This window comes from Chlorocebus sabaeus, chromosome 25 (assembly GCF_047675955.1).
Source record: "Chlorocebus sabaeus isolate Y175 chromosome 25, mChlSab1.0.hap1, whole genome shotgun sequence".
NCBI classification, from domain to species: Eukaryota; Metazoa; Chordata; class Mammalia; order Primates; family Cercopithecidae; genus Chlorocebus; species Chlorocebus sabaeus.
In genome coordinates, this window is record NC_132928.1 from 11,164,671 (window position 1) to 11,182,286 (window position 17,616).

Genomic DNA, 17,616 nt, shown 5'->3' on the forward strand with positions numbered 1-17,616 from the left:
CCTTATAATTCCCTATTGTTTCTTTCATTAAAAAAAAAAAAAAAATCTTTACAGATGAACCTCTGTGCTAAGCGCACATGTGCATAGCAAGTGAATACATTTCTCCAGGTCGAAGGGATGAAGGAGTCCTTTGTGTGAACAGAAAGCCTCTTGGATGCTGCAGCTCAGTAGCATTCATGAGACCATCAGGCACAAATCACACAAAAGAGAAAAGGATTCAACTGGACTAAAGCCACATCAGTATAGACCAGGAGAGAGAGGGGTGCAGTACAATATGTAATGGCAGAATTTGAAGGAGAATTAAATCAAGACCGTTGTGACTTTTTCTTAGCTGAATTCCTGCAGTCTTTGAGGCTGTACCACACAACCCAGCACTATGACAATGATCTAGCTGTTTCCTGCCATTGAGGGAAAGACTGTCTACAAGACCTCAAGCTCTCTGGAGCCATAGCTTCTAATTTTTATTTGACCTCCCCCTTCCAATTCCACTCTGACTTTAACACTAACATATGTGCACTTGGGGAACAGACTTCTAACACTTGATTTCTACCTCCTGGCACCTATAACACATGTGGTCTGTACTATAATTTAAGTGAGCACTTTAATTTAGGGCATGTGACTATAAACCAACAAGCCCAGATAAGTAAGAGTCTGTTTTTTCTAAAAACATCAAGTTTATGGGGTACCCAAGAATATCAGTTTCATTAATTTGTTACATCACTTTATTTTATTTTTTACCTACATGGTTATTATCTATTCATATTAAATACTTTATCAGAATTAGCTCTGAATAAGTCACAGAAGAAGTATAGTTATGTACATTTCTTTCTTCATCAATATTTAGATATCTTTAAAACAAATGGAACAGAATTTCCAAATCCGAAAAAATGAGTGATGTTTCTCAATAGAATCACTGCATAAAGTTACAGACTTATTTGAAGGATGTTCCTTGTAGTTGAGTCTTATTTTGACATTTTAGTTAAATTCATTCAAAAACACTTATTGAACACCCACTGTGGATCAGACACATCTCCAGGAGTTTATGGCTAGAGGTGGAGATAAGATTATAAACAACATAAAGATGGAATAGATCAAATATGGCAGACAATGAAGATTATCAAGGAGAAAACCACAGTAGACACTGGGGCTAGGATGTGTTGGGAAAAGTGACTCTGACATCTTAGGTAACGGTGGCCAAAGAAGGTCTCCCTGAGCAGGTGATCTCTGAGGAAAGACCTGAAGGAATAAAGGGAACCAACCATATGAGTAGTTGGGAAAAGCACTGTGGGTGGAGGGAACAGTGGCCACAAGCCACAGGAAGGAGTGAGTGCAGTGTTTGAGGAAGAGCAAAGAGGTCATTGACACACAGGGGAGCCCTAGGAATGAGGGGAAAGTTATGGCTGAGGGGCAGGTGACTAAGGAACAGGTCAGAGCCAGCCTCCTAAGTCATGGTAAGGACTTGGCTTCTACTCAGGGTGAGATACGAAGCCACTGCAGGGCTTTAAAGAGGGGATTTTGATCTGACCAACATTTTATCAGGAATCACTTTGACTGCTATGCTGTAAACAGCTGCTGAGGGGGGGTCTTAGTCCATTTTTACGCTGCTGATAAAGACATAACCGAGACTGAGCAATTTACAAAAGAAAGTTTATTGGACTTACAGTTCCACATGGCTGAGGAGGCCTCACAATCATGATGAAAGGCAAGGAGGAGAAAGTCACATCTTACATGGATGGCAGCAAAGACAGAGAGCTTGTGTAGGGGAATGCCTCTTTCTAAAACCATCAGATATCATGAGACTTATTCACGATCACGAGAACAGCATGGGAAAGACTTGCCCCCATGACTCAATTACCTCTCACTAGGTCCCTCCCACAACACATGGAAATTCAAGATGAGATCTGGGTGGTGACACAGTCAAACCATACCATTCTGCCCTGGCCCCTCCCAAATATCATGTCCTCACATTTCAAAACCAATTATGCCTTCTCAACAGTTCCCCGAAGTCTTAACTCATTTCAGCATTAACTCAAAAGTACACAGTCCAAAGTCTCATCTGAGACAAGGCAAGTCCCTTCTGCCTATGAGCCTGTAAAATCAAAAACAAGTGAGTCACTTCCTAGATACAATGGGGGTACAGGCACTGGATAAATATAGTCATTCCAAATGGGAGAAATTGGCCAAAACAAAGGGGCTATAGGCCCCATGAAAGTCTGAAATCCAGCAGGGCAGTAAAATCTTAAAGCTCCAAAACGATCTCCTTTGACTCCATGTCTCACATCCAGGTCACGCTGATGCAAGAAGTGGGCTCCCATGGCCTTGGGCAGCTCCACCCCCATGACTTTTCAAGGAATAGCCCCCCTCTTGGCTGCTTTTATGGGCTGGTGTTGAGTGTCTGTGATTTTTCCAGGCATGCGGTGCAAGCTGTTGGTGGATCTACCATTCTGGGGTCTGGAGGATGGTGGCCCTCTTTTCACAGCTCTACTAGGTGGTGCCCCAGTAGAAACACTGTGTGGGGGCTCCAACCCCATATTTCCCTTCTGCACTGCACTAGCAGAGGTTCTCCATGGGGACCCTGCCCCTACAATAAATTTCTGCCTGGGCATCCAGGCATCTCCACAAATCTTCTGAAATCTAGACATAGGTTTCCAAACCCAAGTTCTTTACTTCTGTGCACTCACAGGCTCAACACCATGTGGAAGCTGCCAAGGCTTGGGGTTTGCACCCTCTGAAGCCATGGCCCGAGCTATGTGTTGGCCCTTTTCAGCCATAGCTGGAGTGGCTGGGATGCAGGGCACCAAGTCCCTAGGCTGCACACAGCACAGGGACCCTGGGCCGGGCCCACAAAACCACATTTTCCTCTCAGGCCTCCAGACCTATGATGGGAGGGGCTGCCGTGAAGACCCCTGGCATACCCTGGAGACATTTTTTCCCATTGTCTTGGTTGCCATTTGGCTCCTCATTACTTAAGCAAATTTTTACAGCCAGCTTCAATTTCACCTCAGAAAACGAGATTTTCTTTTCTATTACATTGTCAGGCTGCAAATTTTCTGAACTTTTATTCTCTGTTTCCCTTTTAAAACTGAATGCCTTTAAAAGCACCCAAGTCACATCTTGAATGCTTTGCTGCTTAGAAGTTTCTTTCACCAGATACCCTAAATCATCTGTCTCAAGTTCAAAGTTCCACAAATCTCTGAGGCAGGGGCAAAATGCCATCAGTCTCTGCTAAAACATAGCATAGAGTCATCTTTGCTCCAGTTCCCAACAAGTTCCTCATCTCCATCTGAGACCACCTCAGCCTGGACCTTACTGTTCATATCACCATCAGCAATTTTATCAAAGCCATTCAACAGGTCTCCAGGAAGTTCCAAACTCTCCCACATTTTCCTATCTTCTTCTGAGCCCTCAAAACTGTTCTAAAGTCTGCTTGTTACCCAGTTCCAAAGTCACTTCCACATTTTGGGTATCTTTTCAGCAGCAACCCCCTGTACTGATACCAGTTTATTGTATTAGTCCATTTTCGCACTGCTGCAAGACTGGGAAATTTACAAAAGAAAAAGGTTTATTGGACTTACAGTACCATGTGGCTGGGGAAGCCTCACAGTCATGGCAGAAGGTGAAAGGCACATCTCACATGGTGGCAGACAAGAGAATAGAGCTTGTGCAGGGGAACGCCTCTATTTAAAGCCATCAGATCTCATGAAACCTATTTACTGTCACAAGAGCAGCATGGGAAAGACTTGCTCCCATGATTCAATTACCTCCCACCTGGTCCCTCCCACAACACATTGGAATTCAAGATGACATTTGAGTGGAGACACAGCCGAACCATATCAAGGGGCCAGGGTGGAAACAGGGGACCAGCCAGGAGGCCACTGCCATGGCCTAGGTGACAGACAAGAACTGCTTGGACAAGCATAGTAACAGCAGAGACATGGGAGGTGGTTGGCTTTCAGAGATACAAGAACCAGTAAAATCAGCTGAATGACTTATCATTTTCCTCTTCCACAGAACTTTGGCAGTCTTCAAAAATCAACACTACCTTTCGGAAATCTGGATTTGTCCCCTTTGAGGGAATTCTCAAGTATGTATGCTAGGCTCTGCCACAGTTCTAGAACAGGGGTTCCAAAAAATATCCTGGGTACTGTTGGCATTGAGAAATAAACATACATGCTCCCTTGAAACAGCTTTTGCCCTAAAGGAGGTTACAGAAGAATTGGCATACTGAACATTTACAACATAAGAACAAAAGGAATCTTATTAAAAATCAATTGGGAAGCATATATCAAGCCTATTTGTGTGGTGGTGGAGCAGGGAGAGGTAGTAACAGGACAGGAGATGAGATAAAAAGACACCCCCATTGGAGTCAGTCATTGTAATCATTCTTCAAAAAGAGAAGCAAGACAGAGCACAGGCCCCAGCTCAGCACTGCAGCCCTTAGCATCTTGATAAAGCGAATGTACAGAGTGATAAAACAATGGCTGTTACCCAAAACCCTGCTCTGTCCCACTGTTAACAGAAAACAGATCAGACCTTATCCAAGCAGAGATGACTGACACCACTGTGGTGGAGTGGTTTTAGAATCACAAGCCAACCTCAGGGAGAAATATGAACCATGTTCAAGATGACAAGAAAAATCCTGACAGTAACCTACTCCTTCTGTATCTTATGTGCCAGACACTTAACCTAGGTGTTCTCCTCACAGGGACTCATTAGGCAAGAGCTGTTATCTCTGTTTTCAGATGAAAAACTGAGGTTCAGAGAAAGGGTTGACTGGCTACCAAGGTCTTCTCCTTTCCCGCCCTGAGATGCTCATCTGCACCTTTTTTTTTTTTTCTTTGAGAAAGAGTCTTGCTCTGTCGCCCAGGCTGGAGGGCAGTGGTGCAATTTGGGCCCACTGCACACTCCGCCTACTGGGTTCAAGTGATTCTCCTGCCTCAGCCTCCTGAGTAGCTGGGATTACAGGCACCCACCACCACACCTGGCTAATTTTTATATTTATAGTAGAAATGCAGTTTCGCCATGTTGGCCAGGCTGGTCTCAAACTCCTGACCTCAAGTGCTCCACCCACCTCGGCCTCCCAAAGTGCTAGAATTACAGGCATGAGCCACTGTGCCCGGCCTGCTCATCTGCAACTTGATGAGACGACCACAAGCTGAGTGAGTGGAAAATATTCTTGAAGGAGACCCTGACGCAAACTCCTGGGACAGCAACCAAGAACCCAGACCCTACAGCAAGAAGGGCTAGGGGAAGTGGTTCATTTTTAGCAGATTCTGAGCAGATCATAAATTTCACACTGTTTCTTACAAAAGTTCAAACTCAATGCTCGGAAACTGTAACGATAATAATAGTAACCGTTGAGGATACAGATACTGTGCTAGAAGTTTCCATGCATTATCTCTATGCCTTACAAAATCTTTGCCAAGTAGGTGCTTTTATCTGCATTTTACTGGTGTGGAAATAGTGTTAGTGACATGACTTCCTCAGACTCCCCAAAGGACCAAAGCTATGCCTTGAACCCACCCTGATCAACTTCAAAGTCTGTGTTCTTTCTGCTAGTATGGAACCATGGTCAAGAGCATGACCCCTGGGGTCAGACTGCCTGGGTTCAAATTCTGGCTCTGTTTCTTCCTTCCTGCCTGGCCTGGGCAAGCTACTTAACGTCACTGTGTCCCAGTTTTCTCACTGGGACCAGTGAGAAAGTACCTACCTCAGCACACAGAAAGCACTGCATGTATTAGCAATAATTATCAATATTGTTACTGAGTCACATTATGATAAAAGAATAAGATTCTTAGTATTGGATATTCATTAACATTTATTTGAATACAGTGGAGAAGGGCTGCTGTTCATTCTACTTTTTGGGGGGTCTTGTCTGCTGACAAGGTTAACACACTTGTGCTAATGTTATAACCTAATACAAATGATAACAATACAGTTTCCTTATGAGGCATGCACGCCATTTGATCAGTTTGAAAAAAAAACCTGAGATATTAATAGCCTTGTGCAAACAAAGTGTTTATTATACTTCATGTTTTTTTTTTTTTTTTTTTAGGTGGGTTACTGTGCTATGTATGTCTCCAATGTGGCGCCGGGGCTAGGATCAGTATTAAGAAGATTGTATGCTGTAAAATTATGTACAACAGGAGCACAGTATGGCTTTTTGTTTGTTTGGTTGGTATTTTTTTTTTCAGTAGCACTTTTGCAAGTCTAATTTAACAGACAGTTTTTTTGGCTGACCTCTTTTTATTTTACACCCCCTTGGGCAATATGAGAAATGAAAGCTGAACTCTGTGTGTGTGTGTGTGTGTGTGTGTGTGCGTGCACGCACACACACACGTACAACCACAAGCACATGCATGTGTTTAGGGTTAGGAGAAAGGGACAATTTTCATTAACTCCATTAGTGCTGTGCTCCCTGGTATGATAAAAACCCCACCTTTCAATTTTGCAGCATTAGGATCCCTTAAATGGTAGGTCTAGGCCATCTACCCTGAACTTTCACTATGAAGCCTTAAGAATGTGCATTTTAAAATCTGTTGCAGAGATGTTACATATGGAATGTCCATTAAAGGTAGCTGATGATTCACTCCCCCCACCACAATCTTTGCTTACTTATTTTGCTCCACAAACATCAATTCACCCTATCATCCTCAAGTCTGAAAAATCATTTAATATTTACTATACAACTTGAAGCCAAAACTAAATGGATGTAAATGACTTAGGATTTCACCACTGTTTTATATATCCTTGCAACTGATAGCCTCTAGAAATGACATTTCATCACATTTGACAAGCTGGTTACTGTTTAAATGCAGATTCGACGAGGCATTAAAATCCTAAGGAAAGAGGTCAGAGCAAATAGGAGGACAGATTTTATTTTACAGATGCTCCTCGACTTACAATGGGATTGTGTCCTGATATCATATGTATGAACAAAATTAAGTTGAGTCACTTTTACACCATCATAAAGTTGAAAAAATCAAAAGTAGGGGATCATCTGTACTTTTCACTTGCCAAAGTCTTGAGAGTTTTCTGTAGAGAGGGGGGTTCCTTTGCCATCCTAGGGGTGGCTTCAACTGAAGCTGGAGTTCAGTGGCGTAATCTTGGCTCACTGCAAGCTTCACCTCCTGGGTTCACGCCATTCTCCTGCCTCAGCCTCCTGAGTAGCTGGGACTACAGGTGCCCACCACCATGCCCAGCTAATTTTTTGGTATTTTTAGTAGAGATGGGGTTTCACTGTGTTAGCTAGGATGGTCTTGATCTCCTGACCTCGTGATCCACCCGCCACAGCCTCCCAAAGTGCTGGGATTACAGGCGTGAGTCACCACGCCCAGCCGAGATGGCTTTTCACCATGTTGTCCAGGTTGGTCTTGAACTCCTGGACTCAAGCAATCCACCTGCCTCAGCCTCCGAAAGTGCTGGGATTATAGGTGTGAGCCACTGCGCCCAGCCTCTGGATCTAGTTTTTAAGAGGACTTGCAGCTTCTGCCTTGGACATTTTCACACTTCAGTCTCCATCTAAGAAGTCAGACTACTCTTCTGGGAAGACCACATGGAGACAACTGAGACTATCAGCCCCATGGGAAAAGGCAACATTTTAGTGACTTTTTCTCCTGATACTGTAAGATGTAGGAACCCAATACATCACTCTGCTTCCCCCAGGGAGTTATTTTTGCATGATTTTATTCAGTGGTCTGAAGCTAATAAATCAGTCTTAAAAACAACCTGGCAACTGACTTTCACAGGTAACTCAGGAGAGAACTCTTCCCACTGCACAAACCAAAGACATAGAAGTCAAAATCTAAGCAGTGACAGCAAAGGAAGGGAACTAACACATGTGAAACACGCACCCCCACCTGGCAGTCACAGACATTATTTCATTTCACCCTCACAATAAACCCCAAGCTAATTGGGAATTACTAAGAAAGTTAGGTCACAATGCCCACACCATTGCGTACTATGCCATACTGCCTCAATAAGGTAAACGGGGAGGCCAGACGTAGTCATCAAATCCTGGGACATGAGTGTGCACACTGAAACATGAGGAAGGTCGTTCTGACAAAATACTATGCATACCAATTAACCAAACCCACTGCTATTTCAATCTAGTCTATTCTGATATCTCTGCAACAAATATTGTTGGGTTCAAAGGAATCTCTTGATTCAGGCATATGGCTCAGTTCCTTGGAATTATGTGTCTGCCCACGAAAGGAGCCCAACCAAGATGGCAAGTTGCCCACAAATTCTCACAACTCCCTTTCTGGCAGGAATGAGTTCTGAGGCATTCCTCTGGATTCTCCAGCTTTTGCTCTAAAAGTACCTCGGGTATATCTTTATTCATATACAGATACCACTTACATGTACATTTCTTCACAAGACCCTGAGCAACCGGAAGGTGGAGGCTAATTTATCTCTAGATGGCTGGCACGAGGTATGATGCTGATGCCAGGAGGTGTACACTCACAGTCTGCTGACTATTACTTTACTTTACTCAGTGGGTTAGTGTTCCAAGATCAAAGATGGCTGCAACTTCTTTGACACATTTCCCATTGATATATGGGATCTATTTCCTTTCCTGTTTTAATCTGGGCTGCCCTGTAGTTGATTTGATCAATAGATTAAGGCAAAAGTGATGTGTCATTTCTGGGCCTACAATTTTTTTTTTTTTTTTGAGACCAAGTTTGACTTTGTCGCCCAGGCTGGAGTGCAGTGGTGCAATCTCTGCTCACTGCAACCTCCACCTCCTGGGCTCAAGCGATTCTCCTGCCTAAGCCTCCCGAGTAGCTGGGATTACAGGTGTGCCACCATGCCTGAGTAATTTTTGTATTTTTAGTAGAGATGGGGTTTCACCATGTTGCCCAGGCTTGAACTCCTGGGCTCAAGCAATCCATCTGCACCAGCCTCCCAAAGTGCTGGGATTACAGGCGTGAACCACCACGCCCAGCCTGTGGGCTTAGTTTTTAAGAGGACTTGCAGTTTCTACCTTAGACATTTGCACACTTGAGTCCCCATGTAAGAAACCAGACTACGCTTCTGGGAAGACCACATGGAGACATCTGAGACTATCTAGGGGGAGAAGCCCAGCTGAGCCCGGCCTTCCAGTCATCCTACTAAAGTTCCAAGCACAGGCACAACGCCATCATCAATCCTCCAGACCAACCCAACTGTCATCTAAATGCCAGCAAGTGACCCCAGCCAAAGTCACATGGAGCAAGAGAACATCCAGCCAAGCTCTGATCAAATTTCTGACCCACAAAAACTTGTGAAGTACAACAAAATGATTATTATTTGAGGCCACAAAATTTTGAAGCTTGTTATGCAGCACATAGATAACCCAAACAGTGGTATGAATCTTACTATTCTGGAGGTGGTAAGGTTTTAAACGAGAAATGAGTATTGAAAGGGTATCAGTTGGTGAGAAGAAACTAGAAATACTGGAGAGCTCCAAGTCCTCTGAGGTTAGCAAATTTAAATATAAGTATTCTTTGGTGGTCCCAAAGGATTATTTAGGGCCACAAAGTTATGGGTACCCTTAGATAAGTCATGAAGCTCCCTAGGCATTTCTTCATGTGTAAAATGGGGATTTATCCATCTCCAAGATAGCAGGTGTTCTTGCCCATATAGATGTTCAACTTGAAGGGAATTCTCCTTCCTATTTTCTCTCCCTCTACCTCATAATTCTGGTCATGATTTTAATCATACATAGAGGGAAAATGTAATCAAAGAAAAGTGTGTTCAAATTTATAAATGGGCTGAGAGCTATAACAGCTATCATAGGTTTGAAGGTATTCCTAGAGCACTGGAGTTTTGTCTGAACATATCACAATAAAGGCTGCCTTTGGCATAAAGCTTTAAAAATATGGCAAGGATCATTACTATCTAATAACAGTTGTTTTTCATCTTTGTTTCCTCCTCTTTCCCTTCATCTGTCAGACACTTTATCCCTCTCATATTCCCTCCATTATTGTTACACATGGGAAGCCTATCTTGATCACACCAGTAGATGCTATTTAGAGTTTGTTAACTTGAAAGAGGTTAGAGAAAGCAGGAAAGAAAGATTTTATTTTACTATCATTCATTAATGTCTGACAGACTGTTCTATAAAGAGAGCAGGGTAATGAAAATCTTAAGTTCACAAGATTTTAGGTTTAAATAAGCTCAGAGTGACTTCAACAGAAGCATGGGTTTCCTAACTATCCCAGGTGGAGAGAAATAAACCTTTACGGCTCTGGACAAGACAAATCCTGAATTCATGTACGGAATTGCTCTCCTAGGTCCATCCAGCCTCATATTGTGACTCTAAAACAAATACCTGGAGGCATTTTTATGAGACAGAATGACCCAAAAATTTGGGCTATATTTTAAATCTGTGAATTCTAATTGGAAGATCCAAATCTGAACAATCACATGTGAATCACCAGGAGAGTTCTTTGAAACAAACATCTGTGCCGAGGCGATTCTCTTTTTCCTTTCCAGGGAAAATCAGAATCTCCTTGAAGGAAACTGTGGTTAGTCTTTGTAAAAGCTCCCCCAGGGATTCCAAACCTGGTGGAGTGCCTATGCTCACATGTAAGTCCACAGGCACGTGTGCACACATGTACACACATACATACTCTCCTCCCGCTGAAAATCAGCGTCCTGAAGAGTCCTAATAAATCATCCAAACAACCATGTAAATGACCAGAGAACCTTTTCATGGTCACCCTGTCTTCTTCTAAGGAGTAGGATGCCAGCTGTGTGTCAAGTAATACAGTAATCAAAGGGTATCCAAGAACTTCAGAGGCTTTGTTCTTCTGAAGAGCTGAGCTTTCCAAATAGCTGAAGATCTGCCCACTTAAGCACCAGATCTTTTTTTTTTTCCAAAATAATATTTCAGCAATTTTGGATGTTAAACTCTGTAAAATTTATTGCATGTGTTCAGTTTCCTGACTATAATTTAGCCTCGTCTTCATAATTCAAGGCTATTACCATAGGCATCAATTCCTATAATGGGACTAGAGATGGGAGTTTATTACCAAAGACTACAAAGACCTCCAAATGGCAGCTGAAGACAAAAGGAAAGTTGGAGAACACCATGCTAAAAATGGAACTCCAAATAAAGAGGTCAGAAGCAAAAGTCAGAAGCCAGACAGGAAGTCAAGGAGATAAAGAGTGGGTTAACTATAAACAGGGTAAGATTTAGAAAACTTGTCCACAACAGGCATTGCTTCTGTGGTCTGATTATCTGAGATAGCATTACTGTGATACACTGGCAAAAATCTTTAGTCTAAAGCAGAGGTCCCCAACCTGGATGGTACTGGTCCATGGCCTATTAGGGGCCTGGGCCACATAGCAGGAGGTGAGCAGCAGGTAAGCAAGCAAAGATTCATCTGTGTTTACAGCCACTCCCCATTGCTTGCAGTACTGCCTGAGCTCCACCTCCTGTCAGATCAGCAGTGGCATTAGATTTTCAAAGGAGCAAGAACCCTATTGTGAACTGCACATGCTAGGGATCTAGGTCGCACGCTCCTTATGCTAATCAAATGTCTGATGATCTGACACTGTCTCCCATCACTGCCAGATGGGACTGTATAGTTGCAGGAAAACAAGCTCAGGGTTCTCACTGATTCTACATTATGGTGAGTTATATAATTATTTCATTATATATTACAATGAAATAAACTGTACAAGTAACGCTATGTGGAAAAATTGTATTCCATGAAACTGGTCCCTGGTGCCAAAAAGGTTGGGGACTGCTGGTCTAAAGGACCTGCTGCTGATGACACGGTGTCCTCCTCTAGCCCTCCTCTTTTAATTTAGTGCTTCTAATTTCTTGTGGCCCTACAGATAGACAACTCAGTTGAAGCAATAAAAGGCAAGAGGCTGCCTCGCTGATCCATCAGAAGTGTGTGTGCATAGTCTTCTCTTCGGGTGTTCAAGGATCTCTTTGACTTGCTCTCTGGACCTTGCCTGTGTTTCAGGAGGTGTATAGCTGAGCCCCAGAAAGATAAAAAATTGCCATTATTTTATATTTTTCTGCTAGAACTTTCTCCTTCCAGATGCCCATGTATAGTGACAGTGAACATGCCCATGCTTCTCCAAACTAAAAGCTTCCATCTTGGGCCGTTCCTCTTTCAAGCATGGGACTCTAAGCCATGCAGATCGTGTCGCTTGTGTCATGGAGCAGCCAGTGCTGCAGAAACTTCTGAGACACATCTACCAAGAACTCACTAAGGTCCTCTAAGTTGCCAGCCTCAAGAGAAACACCCTTTCCTGGAGAAGGGTTGGGCCCTGGGAGGAAAAAGTCATTGGCAAGCCTGTTGGCAGAGGCTACTCCTCAGAGGACAGGGTCAAGCGGCCACAGAAAAATAGTGACTTAGCAGCTTCCATTACAGGTAACAGGACCTAGGTGACCCTGCCTTCAATTTACTGAAGCTAACTAACTAAAGTAAGGCCAAAGAGAGCAACCTATGATGCTGTCATCAGCACAGAAGGAAATTTAAGAGTGACTTAATTGGTAAAAAAAAAAGAAAAGAAAAAGGAGGTACAATCATATTTTTTGTTTGTTTGCTTAAATCATCTTGTAATTTATCTGGCTACCCTTAATCTGGCTTTTTTTCATAGGAACCAATTTTTGCTTTCCCTCCAAATATTACTTCATCCTCTAGCCTCGTTTGTCTTATTATTCTTCTATTCTGGCTTATCCCAAGGGTAAGAGAAAGGGAAAATTTTGCTAGGAATAGCATAGTATGTGGTGAGGAGATGGAAGGACTTGGGAGTCAGAGGTGGATTTGTATCCCAGCCCTGCCATTTCCTACCTGTGTGACCCTGGCCAAGTTACTTAATTTCTCTGGGATTTAGCATCATTCTCTGTGAAATGGAAAAAGAATAGAATAGCAGAAAGAACACTTCATTTTACAAACTCCATAGTATAGCTGTGAGTATCACTGGAAACAATGCTTCCAACTCTTTGCTCAGCATAGTGTCTGGTCACACAAGCATGCTCTCTGACCTTGGGGTGACGAGCAACGGCCGGCCCATTGGTGCTACCCAGAATGCGAGTTAGGATTTAAAAGTCTCCAAAAACAGGTTCTTGAGGGCCTATTTAAATAAGTAAGAATTATTCTTCATGAATACACATGTGAACTACTACTTTAAAACTGGGGCCAGGTACAGTAGCTCATGCTTGTAATCCCAGCACACTGGGAAGCTGAGGTGGGGTGATCGCTTCAGCTCAGGAGTTAGAGACCAGCCTGGGCAACAATGCGAGACCTCATCTGTACTAAAAATTTTTTTAAAAAAATTAGCTAGGCATGGGGACGCACACCTGTAGGATCACATGAGCCCCGGAAGTTGAGGGTGCAGTGAGCTATGATTGCACTACTGCATTGTAGCCTGGGTGACAGAGCAAGATGCTGTCTCAAAAAGCAGAAAAAGAAAACAATACGACTGCTTTGAGTATTTTAAACTATTCTTCAAGTCTCATATTCATTTGTATGATAGTTCTCCATTTTCATAATGAATACAAAGAAAATTTTGATCCTAATGATCACAAATTCCAAATGATTAGACTCCAGAAAAACCAGAGGTTTCTATACATAGATGCCAATTTCTTTTTCTCAAGTAATCCCATGTTTTAATCATATTGTCATATATATATATCCCTTATCATGGGGATCCCAAGGGGTTTGTTCTTAATCCTCTGTAGTGTCACTCTACACACTATCTCTGGAGGGTCACCTTCTCCCCAGTCTCTCCTCACCTCCAGGCACTGAGCACTATGTACCAGGTACCCTCAGCAAGCCCATTCAAGACTGTCTTTGCAGTGACTGCCCTTCCTGCCAAGAATGATGATTCCCCCGTCGCGTTTTAATAGATACTTCTCAAGGTTTCACCAAAATGTTGGCTCCCTGGTGAAATTTCCCCACCTATACCCTATATGCGAGTACCACTATTCATATGGCATCAGGATGTATTTAAGTTGCCTGTTTATAAGGCTGCACCAGACTCAGGATTTTTCGAGTGGTTCTTTAATGTGCACAAGAAGCACCTGTGAATCTTGTTAAAATGGGGATTCTGACTGTGTAAAGTCTAGAGTGGGGCCTGAGATTCTACATTTCTCACAGCCCCTAGGTGATGCCGATGCAAATGCCCTGTAGACTATACTCAGGTAACACGCTTTTAAGAACATCTCTGAAAATCTCAGCAAGTTGGCATTTAATCATCATCACCATTATATTTTGATGCTGCTGCCCACCAACTCCAACTCTACTAGAAAAATGAAAATAGGAGACGTCAGGACTATGTGTGTGTGTGGGGGGGGGGGGGTTGTATTGGGTAGGTGGATTGGAGACTGTGGGTAGAATTAGAAAGGAAAAGAAAACGGGCTAAGGTTAATAAAGACACAGGAGGTTGCAAAGACAGGAGGAAAAAAGTGAAAAAGACAGGAAGAGAGTAGACAATAAGAGAACAAAGAGAAAATCACAGAAAAGGAGAAAGAAACAGCCATAGGATGAGTAAAGGAAGGTCAGCTGACTGCTTCTCAGGAAGGAATCGGACCTACATTATCTGACTTTACAGTTTAAGGGGTTGAATTCTGGAACCAAACCCTCTCAAGAGTACATACTCCGACTGTTCATGCAACCGAGGAAGTGTGCTCAGAACTTCAATACTGCATTCTAAAGGGTTCTTCCCTCCTGAGTGATTAGGAACAAGCTATTACTATAACAGTAATAGCAAATGAGGGCCTATATCATGATTGTGACTATATAGAATGGCTTATATCAGCTAAGAAAATCTAAGACACTAGAATTCTTTTGTGCTAAGACCTCAAACTGATTGCCCATTACAACAACCTAAATGAGCCAGGTATGGTGGCTCATGTCTATAATCCCTAAACTTTTTGAGGCCAAGGTGGGAAGACTGCTTGAGGCCAGGAGTTCCAGATCAGCCAGGGCAACATGGTGAGACCCCATATCTACAAAAAGTTTTTTAAAAAGAGAATCGGGTGTGATGGTGCACTACTGCAGTCCCAGTGACTTGGGAGGCTGAGGCAAGAGGATCATTTGAACCCAGGAGTTCAAGGTTGCAGTGAGCTGTGACCATGCCACTGTGCTCCAGCCTGTGACAGAGAGAGAGAGAGAGACTCTGTCTTAAAAAAAAAAAAAAAAAAAAAAATGAACATTACCTGATACAGCTCAATCCGTTGTTCAGGCACTCTGGCTTTTGGATTCTGCAAACGAAAGACTCTGAATTCTGCTTTCACCAAATTGGAAGCATTCTTCTCCATTGCTGAGACGTCAAACCGAACAATTCTGAAGTAGGGTCTGTAGAAAGTGGGCGGGATGGCATCTGTAAAAAGTTAGGGCAATCATTGAAAATGATAAAATCCATTGTGCTTTCAGAAAAGACTGTAGCATGAGATAATCCCAAGAAGCCATAAGGAAAATATCTACAGAATAATTTAGTTTCTGATGGCCAATTTAATATCATTAACAACTTATCCAGAAAAAAAAAAGAAATAAAATAAGCATGTGCATTTAGTTATAGGAGTAGCAAATTAATAGAGATTAATAAACCACTTCCAATTCCATTTGAAAGCATGCAGTTAACCCCATCCTTTGAAGGCTGACAGAGTGGTGGAAAATCATAGATGGTTTTGAATTGGGACAAGTTTATGACAGTTGATGCCTGGAGAGAGCTGACAGGCCTGCATACACTTTAATCAGATATGCCAAGAAAATAGTTCCTAATGGCTAGCAGTTTGCCCATGTATTTTTTTTTCCTTGAAAGTTTGGCATCCAAATAATTTTTTTTTAACCAGGATCATATATCATATCTCCTTCGACTTCAATATTTTAGTTTTTCACACACATATGACTTAACATATTCTCTAGTCAAGTTATGATGAGGAAATCTGAATAAACAAAAGTATAACACACGTACTCAACTTATACCAGATCCAGTATTAGAATTCTTTATGCAGGATAATCTCTGTTGGCGGGAGGTCATCCTAGCTAATGAAGAAAAAGAATTGGCACAAATTTCTTCAGTTCTAAACCATGTAAAATACAGAGTTGCTGATGGCACATGACAATTTAAAGCTCCTGGGAAGACCGGACACAGTGGGTCATGTCTGTAATCCCAGCACTTTGGGAGGCTGAGGTGGGCAGACCACTTAAGGTCAGGAGTTTGAGACCAGCCCTGGCCAACATGGTGAAACCCTGTTTCTGCTAAAAATACAAAAATTAGCCAGGCGTGGTGGCATGCACCTGTAATCCCATCTACTCCAGAGGCTGAGACTGGAGAATTGCTTGAACCCTGGCAGTGGAGGCTGCAGTGAGCCGAAATCGCAACACTACACTCTAGCCTGGGCAACAGGGTGAGGCTCCATCTCAAAAATCAATCAATCAATCAAGCTCCTGGGTTGCTTTAGAGTTGTGCTGGTTTTTTTTTTTTTTTTTTGGAATCTGCCAATGTCTTTGAATGTGCAACTGAGGCTAAACCAAGACCACAGCAGGTCCTATTCTAACTCCATGCTTTCAAATACAATATCCATTTACTAAGCACCTACACTGCGCAGACCACTTGTTACAGGTATGTTTCTACAGTCTTCTTCCAAAATCTCCTATACACTTTCTTGCCCCTTTCCAGAGTGTTTCATCCAACTCTAGTGGCTCCATTTCTTTCTACCCACTCTTCAATTATCTGACTTCATTACAAAGAATCATTCACAGTTGTTCATGTTTTTTTATAAATGTTTTTATTACTTCTGCATTGTGTTTGTTTATTTTGTTTCCCCTGTGAAATTTTAAGAATCTTGAGGGCAGAGACTGGATTTGCCAGGTCTTTCTTCTTTCCCACGTATCTGGGACAGGGTTCTGTATACATGGAGTTCACCAAATACCCCGTTTGCATACTTGGTCATCAACAGGAGTCTCTTGAAAGACTCAGGCATCTGCCTGTTGGCAACACTAACTTCTTTTTAAATAAATGAGCCATCTTGCCGATCTTAAAATAGACATAAATACCTTCCATGATTTATTGGGAAATCCATGCCCTGACGATTACACTGAAGAAAAAAAGATGCTAGGAACACACCAACATTTTCTCATCTTAAGACACCTGAATTTTTTCCTTCATAGGAACTTTCTCCCAACCCATCTCCTTCCCCTATATATGTGTGACTCTCAGCACACAGGCTCATGGAGAAGCAGGGAATTTCTACACCAGTCTGCTCCATACTGGTTCATAAAATGACTGTGTGAATTGAGGCTTTATAACCCATGAGTCAGAAGTCTCAGAAACAAACAAACAAACAAACAAAAAAACCCCAAAAATCCAAAGTATCCAGGTTTCAAAGAAAAAATGTATTCATGCAGACATGATGATGATCCACTGCATCACCACTGCGAATTCGTTGATGGGCAGCTTCCAGACCAGGGAGCACTGGTACGCGCAGAAAGGCTTTTGTGAGTCCCCTAGCACAGCATTTTGACAAGGTAGTTGCTGAGAACAAATACTTTTTCTCCTCTGGGATATGCCCGCCCCCATGATTGGAACAGCTTGTCCTATGCTGACCAGCTCAGCTGAAAACAGGCCAGACACCCAGAGAAGGCTAGGCCGGTCTGGGGC

The 17,616-nt window shown here is 42.7% G+C and overlaps 1 protein-coding gene across 2 annotated transcripts in view; it reads right to left on the minus strand.

Annotated features, from left to right (window-relative positions):
• The window catches only part of TGFB2 (transforming growth factor beta 2), a 96,760-nt gene that overhangs the window by 22,492 nt on the left and 56,652 nt on the right, over positions 1-17,616 (minus strand). For both annotated transcript variants that reach the window (XM_007988419.3, XM_007988418.3), the window contains one exon: positions 15,170-15,333. In XM_007988419.3, the coding sequence (XP_007986610.1) occupies positions 15,170-15,333 (164 nt within the window). The remainder of the gene's footprint in view (positions 1-15,169; positions 15,334-17,616) is intronic.